This window comes from Anastrepha obliqua, chromosome 6 (assembly GCF_027943255.1).
Source record: "Anastrepha obliqua isolate idAnaObli1 chromosome 6, idAnaObli1_1.0, whole genome shotgun sequence".
NCBI classification, from domain to species: domain Eukaryota; kingdom Metazoa; phylum Arthropoda; class Insecta; order Diptera; family Tephritidae; genus Anastrepha; species Anastrepha obliqua.
Genome location: NC_072897.1, coordinates 75,002,004 through 75,016,737, shown reverse-complemented (window position 1 = coordinate 75,016,737; position 14,734 = coordinate 75,002,004). Strand labels below are relative to the sequence as shown.

General features: G+C 39.2%; 2 protein-coding genes across 2 annotated transcripts; both read left to right on the top strand.

Moving 5' to 3' along the window:
- The first annotated feature begins 668 nt into the window (after positions 1 to 668).
- Positions 669 to 6,196, top strand: LOC129250739 (uncharacterized). The gene is made up of 2 exons (XM_054890338.1): positions 669 to 784; positions 5,680 to 6,196. The coding sequence occupies exon 2, from the start codon at positions 5,699 to 5,701 to the stop codon at positions 6,194 to 6,196; it is 498 nt and encodes a 165-aa protein (XP_054746313.1). The 5' UTR covers positions 669 to 784; positions 5,680 to 5,698.
- Positions 1,411 to 2,910, top strand: LOC129250740 (uncharacterized). The gene has a single exon (XM_054890339.1). The coding sequence runs from the start codon at positions 1,411 to 1,413 to the stop codon at positions 2,908 to 2,910; it is 1,500 nt and encodes a 499-aa protein (XP_054746314.1).
- Positions 6,197 to 14,734: the final 8,538 nt, after the last annotated feature.

Genomic DNA, 14,734 nt, shown 5'->3' with positions numbered 1-14,734 from the left:
TCAAGTGCAGTGATAAACAAACAAACTAACATAAAAACCACCCTCACTAAAAGGTTCAGTGACTTAATCCAAAATTAAAAAAAAAAACAAGTACATAGTGTACATACATACATAAACATATAAGGAGAGAAGCGGTAATACAGTGTCCTGTTTATGGAACATAGGGAAAAAAAAAATTCTTAAATTATAATTATACATAAAACTAAAAACAGTAAATTAATAAATAGTGGCGGTAAAAAAGCGTGTGCTTAAAAAAAAAAAATATAATAAATAAAAAAGAATAAACTAAAATACATAGTGCAAAGCTGAAACAGTGCGGTACTTATATGTATATATAAACGGTCACAGTGATATATAAATGTTCTCGGCCAAAAATAAGACAATTTTATAAAAAAAAAACAAAAACCGTTAAAAAACAGAGAAAAAGAAACTGTGAGCCCTAAAACATAAAAATAAAAATTACCTAAGTGCCGTAATTGGATGTCGCTAAGAATTCAGTTCTGTTCTTAAAGAAAAAAAAAAAAAAACAGTGGAATTCACTGCTGCTCATTTGCAGTTCGTCGCCCTCGTCAATATCACTGTCCGCTGTCACAGTTCTCGCAGTTACTGCCATACTCGCCGCTGCTCTCATCGCTGTAACTGTCGCTGCTACTCTGGTCACTGCTGCTGCCGTCATCGCCCGCTGTCGCTGCAATTCCTACCGCTGGTTCTGTCGCCGCCAGGAATGACCTGCACCTGCATCCTTTGCAAAAGGAAAGTCAAGGCTTGCAATAAGCCTATACAGGTAACAAGTGCAATAAATTGAAAGTTGTGGTTGTTGTTGATAAACACTCTCAATTTTTTGCATCACCCTTTCACTTTCTTGCATATACATATACATACTTATATATGTACACACTCCCATATGTGTACATTTACCATATATACAATCATCTATACAAATATACGTATATAAAACTCCGCGAAAGTGAAACAAGGGTACGTTGGGATTTGATAATAAAGGGTGTGACCTTAAATGCGAAATCGTCAATAAATTTAAAAAACAAAATTAAATAAATTGAATACCTTTTTTTTCGAACAATAAGTTCAATTAAATTAAAATTATTATAAAGTTAAATAAATTTTTCGTAAATACGGATTATTTACAAGGAAATAATTCAAACAAAAATCGATTTTTCGCAAATCTGTTGAACAATTTTCGTAGTATTGTGCTACTGTGCTTGCTCATCCTTTCGTGGCCTGACCACAGCCTTGTCCAACAGCTATTTTTCGTTTTTCTGATTGAGATTTGTGCAGGCTATTCAGCCATCTTTTCGTTTTCATTTTTCCAGCCACAAACTCTCACAGATATTTTTTCGTTTCTGTGGACATTGAGCAAATTTTTCGGGAGTTTAAATAATTTAACTCAAAATGAGCAAGCCAAAGACAGCAGTTCCAAGTCTCTCTCCAAGTAAGGAGATTATGGAATTGAAATCACTAAAGCGCCAGCGAACTGTTGCGAAAAATAGTATAGTGCGCATAAAAACGGGTCTCCTCAATAAAACAATGTCGTTAGATCCAATTGAATTGGAGTGTCGACTGGACATTTTGAACTCTCATAGCGATAAGCTTATGAAGTGTCAGTCGAAAATTGAAGAAATCGACGAGGAAGACATAGCCCGTGGGGAGTTAGAGGACCTAATAGTGGAAACTAAGTCCGTTATAAAATCTATTCTGGCGAGAAATAAATCGTCAATAGCCGAAACATCATTTGTTGCACCTCACAGCTCGCGACTACCGAAAATGTCGCTACCGAAATTTAAAGGGGAATATTCAGAATTTAAAAATTTTATGAGTCTGTTCGAGAGTTTGGTGCACAACGATCCTACAATCCCAGACATTAAGAAATTTAATCACTTGGTTAACTGTCTGTCTGGTGAAGCTTTGGGAACGGTTAAGGCCTTCCAAATGTCGGACGAAAATTATTCGAAGGCGTTGGCTAGTCTCAAAAAAGTTTATGACAATAAATGTTTAATATTTTTCGACACAATTTCCAAACTTTTTGAACTGCCAACTATCCCAAAGCCATCTGCGCTTTCATTGCGCACAATGATTGATACAGTGTCGGCTGTTTACGACTCGTTGCTGTCGTTAGGTGACGAGAAAAACATCACAAACGCTATCATAATTCATCTGGTAATGTCAAAAGTTGACACCGTTACTCGGTCAAAGTGGGAGGAACAGTTAGATTATGATAAGCTGCCATTATGGCATGAGTGTGAGGCAGCATTAAATAAACGCTATCAACATTTATCTGCCGATGAAGCCTCAACGTCGAGGCTAAAGCCGTCAAACAGTCACAGCATTCAGAAACCCCACCTTCATGCAGGGAGGACAAAAGCTGCCTTAGTTACTTCGAATATAAAACAGCCGGTCTGTCCGCACTGTAAATCAAATGATCATAGTATACCCGCGTGTCCTACTTTTAAAACTCTCTCTGCTCAGCAGCGATTTGAGTTTGCTAAATCAGTCCCCTTATGCATAAATTGTTTGCGAAAGGGGCACTCAGTTTCAAAATGCAAGCGTTCGCATCACACGTTGCTGCACCAGTACCCTGTATCCTTTGCAACTGCACCACAACTTTCGACCTCGCATGCCATGCACACGACGAGTACACCAGATCGGGTTATGTTGGCTACAGCCGTAGTCAACGTAAAAGGTAGCTCCGGAGAGTACCTTCCTGCACGAGCCTTGCTGGATTCTGGATCTCAGGTGAATTTCATGACAGAGGATTTGGCGCAGAAATTACGAATATGTCGCGAAAGTACGACCTTAAATATTATCGGCATCGGAAATGCAACCAAAAAAGTAAGGACGAAATTAAATACGTTTGTAAAATCGCGGGTCAATAATTATGAGTTTTCGGCATAGTTTTGGATAATGCGATCCATTTCAGCCAGCCATCCAGATCGTAACGTAAATATTAATGGCTGGAAAATTCCTAAAAACATTAGCTTAGCGAACCCAGAATTTTATAAGGCTCAAAAGGTAGATCTTTTGTTAGGTGCTGAAACATTTTTCGAGCTTTTAGCTGTAGGCCAGATCAAGGCCAGCCCCAATCACCCAACATTGCAAAAGACACTTTTAGGCTGGGTTGTGTCTGGCAAATACGCCTCCAACCAACGGCCTCCTCCCACAGTCAGTAGCACATTATGCCATACTGAACAAGATCTAGTACCTATCAGGGGCTAGTTCGACAAAATTCACACCTGAACAAATAGAGTGTGAAAAATTTTTCGTTAAAACTACTAAAGTTTTGCCTTCAGGAAGGCTTCAAGTAAGACTGCCTTTCAAAGATGACCGTAAGTTACTCGGTAATTCCTATGAAACCGCGTCTCGACGGTTTGAGGCCCTGGAGAGAAAGACCTTGAAAGATCCAGAACTTCGTCAAATGTATCTGGACTTCATGAATGAATACATCGAATTGGGTCACATGAGCCCAACAAATAATAAGATCCCGAGTGAGCCACACTACTTCATTCCGCATCAATGCGTTCTTCGGCCTGAAAGTACGACGACTAAATTACGTGTTGTTTTCGACGCATCAAGTCGTACCTCTTCTCAAATTGCGTTGAATGAAATCTTGATGGTTGGGCCGACCATTCAAGAAGAGCTGTATTCAACACTTCTTCGTTTTCGTTTGCATAAATATGCATTTACGGCGGACATTACTAAAATGTACCGCCAAATTCTCATGCACGAAGAAGACAAAAACTTTCAGCTTGTAGTGTGGAGACGGCATCCATCTGAGCCACTTCAAATCTTTCGACTTAACACCGTAACATACGGCACTGCGCCTGCTCCATTTCTCGCTACACGGTGTTTACAAATGCTCAGCGATGCCAATACACATATGTATCCACTCGGCTCAAAGGCAATAAAAAGAGATTTTTATGTAGACGACCTGCTTACAGGATCCGATAATTTTGAATCTCTAGATCTTATTAGAAGTGAGGTAGTTAAAATATTAAACTCGGCAGGATTCAATTTATCTAAGTGGTTTTCAAATCACCCATCATTTTTCGATTGTGAGAGTTCTGAGAAGGCCTTAAACTTCAATCACACAGACTCCACAAAAACACTTGGAATCCATTGGTTGCCGAAGGAAGATTTGTTTCGGTTTGTCTTAAATGACAACTTTACCAGTTTACGAGCCACTAAGCGAAACATATTATCAGTTTCGGCTCGTCTTTTCGATCCTCTTGGTTTACTTGCCCCACTAGTTACCAAAGCAAAAATCTTATTGCAAGAGCTTTGGCTGCAAAAACTAGATTGGGATGAGTCGATTCCATTGCACCTCGACACCAGCTGGGAAAATTTCAAAGCCAATCTACTGCAGCTACCATCAATAAGCATTCCTCGGTTTGTACATACCGAGTCGAGTGCAAGCTGCCAAATTCATGGCTTTGCCGACGCCTCAATACGAGCGTATGGCTGCTGTATATACATACGTAGCCATTCGGCTGGTGGAACGAAATGAACGCTGCTTACTGCAAAGTCTAGAGTGGCTCCGCTGAAGACTAAATCTCTTCCGCGTCTAGAGCTCTCGGCAGCCCACTTGCTGGCCAAATTATGGTCACGAATAGCGCCAATGTTGAGTCGGCCAATTGAAAATATAAACTTCTGGACAGACTCCGAAATTGTTTTGCATTGGATCAAAACGCATCCATCTGTACTACAGACCTTTGTTGCAAACAGAGTGTCCGAAATCCAAGAGTTGACGGATAAAGCTACTTGGCGACATGTGCCAACTAAGCAAAATCCCGCGGATCAAGTGTCTCGGGGTTGTAACGTGGACGAATTGAATAATTCTATCTGGTTTAGCGGTCCACAGTTCCTCCTAGAAGACCCTGCGTTATGGCAAACAAACACCCACTTCCAGCTCTCTCCAGGAGACGAAGCATTAGAGAAGAAACGGAACGCAACAGTTTTAGTTGTTCAAGCAAATGAATCGCATCCAATTATGGAACTCACCAAAAGAGTATCTTCTCATCAAAAACTGCTTCGTATTGTCGCTTACATATTAAGATGGATAAAACGCATTAGAAACCCATCTGCGACATTCACACAAATGCTGACGGCTGAGGATATTAAATTAAGTTTCCTCAAGGTCCATCCTAATCCATTTTTGCACAACTACTCGGAATTGTCGCTGTCGTTTAATTTACTCCGAGTAGGAGGCCGCCTATTAAATGCGCCTCTCCCATATGATGCCAAGTTCCCACTGCTCTTAAGCAAGAACTCGCACTTCGTTACCACATACTTACGGTACCTACATTTTCGAAATCACCATGCTGGAGCAAAGGCATTGGTAGCGCTTCTCCGAGACCGCATTTGGCTGGTCAATGCTCGAGAAGCTTGTAGTCGTACCGTTCGAAACTGCACACACTGCTTTCATTATAAGCCGAAGCTGCAAACCCAAATAATGGGAAATTTGCCTGCCGATAGGCTTCGTGCACTACGACCCTTTCTAATATGTGGAGTAGATTTTTGTGGTCCCGTATATACTACATTGAAAATACGTGGTAGACCCCCAGTAAAAACATATATCGCAGTGTTCGTTTGTTTCACTTCAAAGGCAGTACATTTAGAACTAGTAACAGACTTGTCTTCTAATTGTTTTATTTTCGCCCTAAAAAGGTTCATTGGACGCCGAGGAATGCCGCGGAAAATATACAGCGACAACGCCACCAACTTCGTCGGCGCCGATCGCAAGCTTCGCGAGCTGAGGGATGCTTTCGAGGCCCAACAACCGGAAGTACAGAAGTACGCAACGGACGAAGGATTCACCTTCGCCTTTATACCACCCAGGGCACCGCACTTCGGCGGGTTATGGGAGGCGGCAGTGAAGTCCGCCAAACACCTTCTCGTGCGCGCAATCGGCAACGCGCTGCTCACCGCCGAAGAACTACAGACGCTGCTCGTCGAGGTCGAGGCCGTACTCAACTCGCGACCCCTGGTACCACTGAGTCAGGACCCGAACGATGGAGAGGCCCTAACACCAGCGCACCTACTAGTTGGGTGCCCCCTTCGAGCGCTGCCACCAGCCCAAGTATCGATGGACCCAATGCGTTGCTGCGACAGATGGCAACTTGTCTGTTGTCTCAAGCAACAGTTTTGGCGACTGTGGTCCAGGAACTACCTGTTGGGTCTTTAACAGAGGAACAAGTGGTTGCATCCGAAGCGCAACCTCGAGCTGAACGACCTCGTCCTGGTTCAGGAAGACAACACACCACCGCAGCAATGGGTGCTCGGCCGCGTCGCCGCAATCGTAACAGGGCAAGACGGCAAAGTCCGCGTAGCAGACGTGGCAACCAAAGCGGGCGTAATTAAACGCCCCGTTCACAAGCTCGCCGTACTGCCATCAGACGTTGAAGGACCATGAGCCTTTCAAGGTGGCCGGTGTTACGCCAAATGGCTTAGAATTTTAATTATTAATTTAATTTTATATAATATATTTAATTTAATTTTAATCATTATTATCATTATTTGTTAAATTCCATAATTTCTCGTAACGTTTCAATATTAAGCTTACTGTTTTCTAAAAATACTGTTCAATTTTCGTATATGAATTTAAAATAGCACTATATATGTATAAACACCTATATTACATAAATGTAACAGAGCAATACATAGTTACTCTAATTACATAAATTTGAACTCAATCCGTTAGGCTAAAACACTATAAAAACTTGAATTCAAAAATAAATAAATCACTTGTGAAGTTACCACCGAACGCGCTCGTTGTTATACTTTTAGGCAATTGTTGTGTTCGCGCATCCTTTCCAAAAACAGTTAATCTTAAAAACGCTTAAGATTTTTCACATTCTTTGAACCTTTATATAATATACATAACCTCAACAGGGACTTAGACTTAGTCAACGAGTGGGCAAGTAGCAATGGTCTGGTCTTGAATCCAAATAAGTCGCAATGTATTGCTATTTAAAAAACATTTTGACATCAATGTTTATGACAGGGTCGGCGATTCCTAAAAACCTAGGTGTGTGATTCAATAGAACACTAACGTGGGATAATCATATCTATAGTACAATGGGTAAAGTATACGGAATGCTGAGATCTTTATGGTTAATCCAGCAGCTAACACCAATGCCCACAAGACTGCTCATCGCGAAATCTTATTTGCTACCAACGCTGTTGTACGGTTGTAAACTTATGCTAACACTGATAGTCAATGCAATAAAAAAACTCAATGTGATTTATAATAACATTACTGGTATATATTATATATAGTAGAAAACGGTAAGATCACATCTCTCTATAGGCTCGCAAGATAACCTCGATATGTTAAAGTTCAAGTATGTTATAATGCTTCACAAAATCGTAGTCTTTGAAGAGCATCCGCACCTAAAAAATCGTCCTCAAATTACCCAATCGTCACGATTACAACAGCTTTTGCACTTGAAATTTGCTTCTGTCATGTATCTGAAAGCCAGTTTTTCATCTATACCGTCTACTTATAGACCAAACTACTCCTTAAGCTCAGCACTACTAAAGGTACATTGTACTTGAAAATATCATTAATAAAATATATAGTATGCACACTAAAGAATAATTTGTACTATTTAATCATTTGTCTCTACTCTACTTGGCTAAATTCTTGTATTACTATTTATTTTTCTTCAAATCTTACTCTTACCCTTCATAAATAATGTAATTTAATTTTAATTTAAGTAAACACAATATCAATGTATAAATAAGCAAATTATTAAAAATTAAAGTCAGTCTAAAGTTTGGATAACTTACTCTGTATTTTAACACATTCCCAGAAGCGGATTAAAACACACAAAAGAGTTATTCTTAATAATAGGAATGTACAAAGATGCGGGCACTTACCACGACAAAAACTGACGGTTCACAAAATATTTTTGTCTTCCTCAAGAAAAAAAAGTTATGGACAGATCAGGCGCGTGTGGGAAGATGTGGTAAGCTCGTTTTATAAATGAACGAACCTTGCTTTGAGAAATATCCGCTGCGTTTTTGAATGAAATAGGCCGCCGTAACAGAGAGATCGTTGGTTCGAGTCTCGGCGAAAGCAAAATTAATAAAAACATTTTTCTAATAGCGGTTGCCCCTCGGCAGGCAATGGCAAACCTCCGAGTGTATTTCTGCCATGAAAAAGCTCCTCCTTCGTTCGGAGTCGGCTTGAAACTGTAGGTCCCTCCATTTGTGGAACAACATCAACACGCACACCACAAATGGGAGGAGGATCTCGGCCAAGCATCTAACAGAAGTGTACGCGCCAATTATTATTTTTTTTTTTTTAGTTTTTGTTGTATCAAACAACAATTTAGAATGCTTGGCGGCGAAGCGGCCATCGCGCTGCGCATGCTACTGCTTCTGCGCCTATGAAGGTATTTTGTTTTTGCGAGTACAGCATTAGGAATATCGACTGGGGGATAGCAAATTTCATTGCAAAATCTATACTAATATTATAAAGAGGAAAACTTTGTTTGTTTGTTTGTTACGAATAGGCTCAAAAACTACTGGACCGATTTTAAAAATTCTTTCACCATTCGAAAGCTACATCATCCACGAGTAACATGGATCATATTTTATTTTGGAAATAGGGCTCGAGATATAGGTCAAAACGTGGACCCGGGTAACCTTCGGATGTGTATGTACAATATGGGTATCAAATGGAAGCTGTTGGTGAATGCTTTAGTCCAGAGTATCTTTCATGCCGCTCCGTGTCTAGGGTCTCGAGATAGAGACCAAAACGTGGACCCTAGAATGTGTTTGTACAATATGGATATCAAATTGAAGCTGTTGGTGAATGCTTTAGTACAGAGTATTTTTCATGCCGCTCCGTGACTGGGGTCTCGAGATATAGGTCAAAACGTGGACCCGGGTAACCTTTGGTTGTGTATGTACAATATGGGTATCAAATGAAAGCTGTTGATAAGTGCTTTAATACGGGGTAATTTTCATACCTATTGATGACTAGGGTCTGGAAATATATGCCAAAACGTGGACCCGCCGTGTCTTTGAACCGAATTAAACCAAACTTACACACATTGTTAAGGAGGTATTGAAGATGGTTTCCGTATAGTATGGATACCTATTGGTAGATAGGGTCTCGCGATATAGGTCAAAACGTGGACCCGGGTAACCTTCGGATGTGTATGTACAATATGGGTATCAAATGGAAGCTGTTGGTGAATGCTTTAGTTCAGAGTATTTCCATCCGCTCCGTGACTAGGGTCTCGAGATAGAGACCAAAACGTGGACCCTAGAATGTGTTTGTACAATATGGATATCAAATGAAAGCTGTTGATAAGTGCTTTAATACGGGATAATTTTCATACCTATTGATGACTAGGGTCTCGAAATATATGCCAAAACGTGGACCCGCCGTGACTTTGCACCGAATTAAACCAAACTTACACACATTGTTAAGTAGGTATTGAAGATGGTTTCCGTATAGTATGGATACCTATTGGTAGATAGGGTCTCGCGATATAGGTCAAAACGTGGACCCGGGTAACCTTCGGATGTGTATGTACAATATGGGTATCAAATGGAAGCTGTTGGTGAATGCTTTAGTTCAGAGTATTTCCATCCGCTCCGTGACTAGGGTCTCGAGATAGAGACCAAAACGTGGACCCTAGAATGTGTTTGTACAATATGGATATCAAATGAAAGCTGTTGATAAGTGCTTTAATACGGGATAATTTTCATACCTATTGATGACTAGCGTCTCGAAATATATGCCAAAACGTGGACCCGCCGTGACTTTGCACCGAATTAAACCAAACTTACACACATTGTTAAGTAGGTATTGAAGATGGTTTCCGTATAGTATGGATACCTATTGGTAGATAGGGTCTCGAGATATAGGTCAAAACGTGGACCCGGGTAACCTTCGGATGTGTATGTACAATATGGGTATCAAATGAAAGCTGTTGATAAGTGCTTTAATACGGGGTAATTTTCATACCTATTGATGACTAGGGTCTCGAAATATATGCCAAAACGTGGACCCGCCGTGTCTTTGCACCGAATTAAACCAAACTTACACACATTGTTAAGGAGGTATTGAATATGGTTTCCGTATAGTATGGATACCTATTGGTAGATAGGGTCTCTAGATATAGGTCAAAACGTGGACCCGGGTAACCTTCGGATGTGTATGTACAATATGGGTATCAAATGGAAGCTGTTGGTGAATGCTTTAGTTCAGAGTATTTCCATCCGCTCCGTGACTAGGGTCTCGAGATAGAGACCAAAACGTGGACCCTAGAATGTGCTTGTACAATATGGATATCAAATGAAAGCTGTTGATAAGTGCTTTAATACGGGGTAATTTTCATACCTATTGATGACTAGGGTCTCGAAATATATGCCAAAACGTGGACCCGCCGTGTCTTTGCACCGAATTAAACCAAACTTACGCACATTGTTAAGTAAGTATTGAAAATGGGTTTCGTAAAGTTTGGTTGTAATTCGGAGCACTGGCAACGGGTACAGCGTTCTTTTGAGCCAGCCTTAATGTCGCTTACTTTTTTAACGCTTGGGGCGGAACTGAACTGTCAAATTGACAGTGTGAGTTACAATGTGTCAATATTTCTTTCTGATTTGGATGCCATAAGGAAAAAGCGTAAGTGCAACATGTAAAAATTGTTTGTGAATTTTTTTGGAGTGGATTTTGGAACAGTGAATAATTTCTTACGAAATTTGAGAATTTAATGTGAAATCCGAATGAAATTATGTGTTCGTGGAAAAAACAATTTTTTTCGTTTTTTTTTTTTTTGAAAAATATAAATGAATAATGGTTAAAAGAGCTCCAATGCTTAATAAAACATATAAATTGAAACGAAAAATTCATGGATGATCAGGAAAAAGACGGTTGTTTCTTAGTTATTCATTTGCGTTGATTTGAAATTTAAAAACAATCTTCTTTTTTCCTGATTTTCAATTTGTATTTTATATTAACTCAAAAACAAATAGAAAAACAAAAAATATTGTTTATGCCAAAGCGATTGAATAAAGAATAAAGAAATAAATAATATGAAAACCATATATTTTCTGTTCTAAACCATATCTATTCTATTTTAGTGTGCCCAGCGAAGGGGGCGGGGTTTGCTAGTATTAAATAAAGGGTATATATGTATGTCTGTTTATTAACCTTTATAGATAAATACACATGTACATATATTACATACATATATATATATATAATCCTCTAACTCCTAGTTGGAGCATAGGACGTATATTGGTATTTATATATTTATTTAATTTATTTAATTCAATTAATAGTTTAAAAAATACAGTATTTCTTACACACTATGAAAACAGATTAATGCTAAATTAATTAATCAAAGTTAAATTAAATTTTTAATTAACTAGCTTCAATTGTAAGGAGTATATATGGTAGGTATAAAATTATCTACATTTATACGTCATAAATATTATATTTAAACAAAATAACTATAAAATATCTATATCTATATATATAAAAGAGAGTCATGTTAGTTACACTATTTATAACTCGAGAAAGGCTGAACCGATTTGGTTGAAAATTGGTGGAGAGGTAACTTAGAACCAGGAGACGGACGTAGGATACTTTTTATCCCATTCGAACGCGTTTCCGTGAAGTCACTATAAAATGTGGTATAACAAAAACGCATCTGATATGGAATAACAAAACCCAAATGACAGCTAAACGTAATTTTGTCTATGGTTAAGTAGAAAATTTGATAATATAAATTTTGTCAGAAATATATAATCACAGTAATTTGTATTCTCTTTGAATCATCATTATAAATGCCGCGACGAAGACGATCGAATCTTTCCCGACAAAGCCGTAAAGCAAGAAGGATACGAAACATTGGGAATGAAACGACTGAAGAAGCACAAGAAATTGCCCATGAAGAGCGCCGCGTTAGTATGGTTCGACTTCGTGCTTCCCAATCACAAGAGCAAAGCGAGGCAGCCCGTGAAACGGCTCGGTTGGTAATACGAGATCGTCGAGAGAATAACAGAGATCAACAAGTAGATAATTTTGGACGCACAAGAAGACAATTATGAAGTACTGATTTGAATCGAGCAGCGTTTCGATATGATTGCAACACTGATTACTGCTTGCATCCTAGCGTTTGCAATGGGCCAATGAACGTTGTTTGCGAGTATTGTGGCGCATTGAAGTTTACCGGAGAAACGCCCGGATTGTGCTGCCTTAGTGGAAGAGTGACATTACCATTATTGACTTTTTTGGAGGCGGAATGATTTTACTGTCTGGCGACTTCCGCCTAACACTGCCAATAATTCCAAGATCAAAGGCTGCTGACGAAATAAACGCTTGCCTCAAATCATCGGTAATGGTCGAGTACCTGTCAACGAATCGAGCGGATTGATTTCATTTCCTCAGAATTTCTGTAACTTTGTCTCATCGAAAGACGAACTTATCAATAAAGTATTTCCAAACATCAATAATAACTACAAAACCAATGAATGGTGGAGTGAGCGAGTATTTTTAGCGGCTAAGAATAAAGATGTAGATGACCTAAACTACATAATTCAAAATGATATCATTGGAAAAATGCATTCATTCAAATGCCTTTGACTGTGTAACAAATAAAGATGAAGCCACCAACTATCCAAATGAATTTTTAAACTCCTTGGATGTGCCTGGCTTACCACCGCACAATTTACGTCTAAAAGTTGGCTCCGTAGTAATCATGCTTCGAAACATAAGTTCACCAAAACTTTGCAACGGTACGCGTTTGGTAGTAAATAAATTAATGAACAATGTGATTTACGCCACGATACTCAAAGGAAAATTTGAAGGTGAAGAAGTTCTCATTCTGAGGATCCCGATGATCCCAACCGATTTTCCGTTTGAGTTTAAAAGACTTAAATTTCCCATCCGTCTTGCATTCGCCATGACCATTAACAAATCACAAAGCCAATCCTTGAAAGTTTGTGGTCTGAATCTAGAAAACCAATGTTTCTCACATGGTCAATTATGTGTGGCATGTTCACGGGTCGGAAAACCATCTGCGTTGTTTGTTCTTGCACCTGATAATAAAACAATAAATGTCGTGTATCACAAGGTGCTTAACTGAAGAGTTCAATCTATTAAAGCTTCATTGAAATACTTTATAAATAAAAAAAATTAACTTAATAAAAGCAAAAATCTGCTTTTTTATTTCCTCTAGGGCGGAACAAAGTTCGCCGGGTTAGCTAGTTTGTATATAAAAGAAAGTCATGTTAGTTACACTATTTATTACTCGAGAACGGCTGAACCGATTTGGTTGAAAATTGGTGGAGAGGTAGCTTAGAACCAGGAGACGGACGTAGGACACATTTTATCCCATTCGAAAGCGTTTCCGTGAAGTCACTATAAAATGTGGTATAACAAAAACGCATCTGATATGGAATAACAAAACGCAAATGACAGCTAAACGTAATTTTGTCTATGGTTAAGTAGATATAAATTTTGTCAGAAATATATAATCCCAGTAATTTGTAGTCCCTTTGAATCATCATTATAAATGCCGCGACCGAGACGATCGAATCTTTCCCGACAAAGCCGTAATGGAAGAAGGATACGAAACATTGCGGATGTGCGTTCTACTGATGCTCTTGGTCGTATGTATACAGTTCATCCAGAGAATGATGAATGCTTCTATTTGCGGTTGTTGCTGGTAAATGTGCGTGGGCCAACGTCATTTAAGTCACTAAGGACTGTTAACGGTACAATATTCCCAACATCTCGTGCTGCATGTGAAGAACTCAATTTACTAGAAAACGATACCCATTGGGATACGACAATCGTTGAAGCCATTATTTCGGCATCTCCAAGTCAGATACGCACATTATTTGCTATCATTAAAACAAAAGAGCACTTCCAATGTTTGTCGTAGAAATAGTCCAAAATCCTAACAATAAATCAATCTATGATATTAGAAACTTACTCCACAGTCGCATTACTTTTGAACCCCCCGGCCAAAACGCGACCTGCCACAGTGTTCGCGATGTAAAAACTATGGCCATACAAAATCTGGTTGTCGAAGACAGGCCAAATGCGTTAAGTGCGCAGGCGATCATTTAACATCTGAATGCGAACGAAAGACGAGATCCAAAGACGTCAAATGTGCACTGTGTGAGGGTAATCACCCGGCGAGCTATACAGGATGCACGGTACATAAAAAGCTGCAAGCAACCTCTTTTCCTGCACTAAGGAAGAAGATAATGCCATCTCAGAGCGCCCAAAATGATCCAAGCCACCAACAAGTACAACTAAATTTTAACCAACAGAAGCTATCGTATGCACAAGTTGCTAGTAATGAAATAAACCAAAATACCAACGAAAACAACGCCTTGATCAGCGAAATCCGGGAAATGATGAAGCTATTAAGAGATGTAATGAGCCAAATGACTGCCATGACAAATCTTTTAGTAAGTCTTGTCCAAAAGCCCCATATTCCATGCCCTTAAGCCTTACTTTTTGAAATACAAATGGGCTGTCACAAAACTCAAATGAGTTAAAAATTTTCTTGCAAAAACACGATATAGACATCTTCTTAGTATCAGAAACCCATTTCCCCAAAAAGAGTTTTTTCAATATTCCCTTCTACTGCCTCTATCACACAATGCATCCTGACGGATCTGCTCGCGGTGGCTCTGCTATTCTTATAAAGAAATCAATCAAACACTGTGAATCTACACATTA

Bases quoted from the DNA above. Each gene is read 5' to 3' on its own strand.
- LOC129250740 (XM_054890339.1), top strand. From the start codon at position 1,411: ATGAGCAAGCCAAAGACAGCAGTTCCAAGTCTCTCTCCAAGTAAGGAG.
- LOC129250739 (XM_054890338.1), top strand. From the start codon at position 5,699: ATGCCGCGGAAAATATACAGCGACAACGCCACCAACTTCGTCGGCGCC.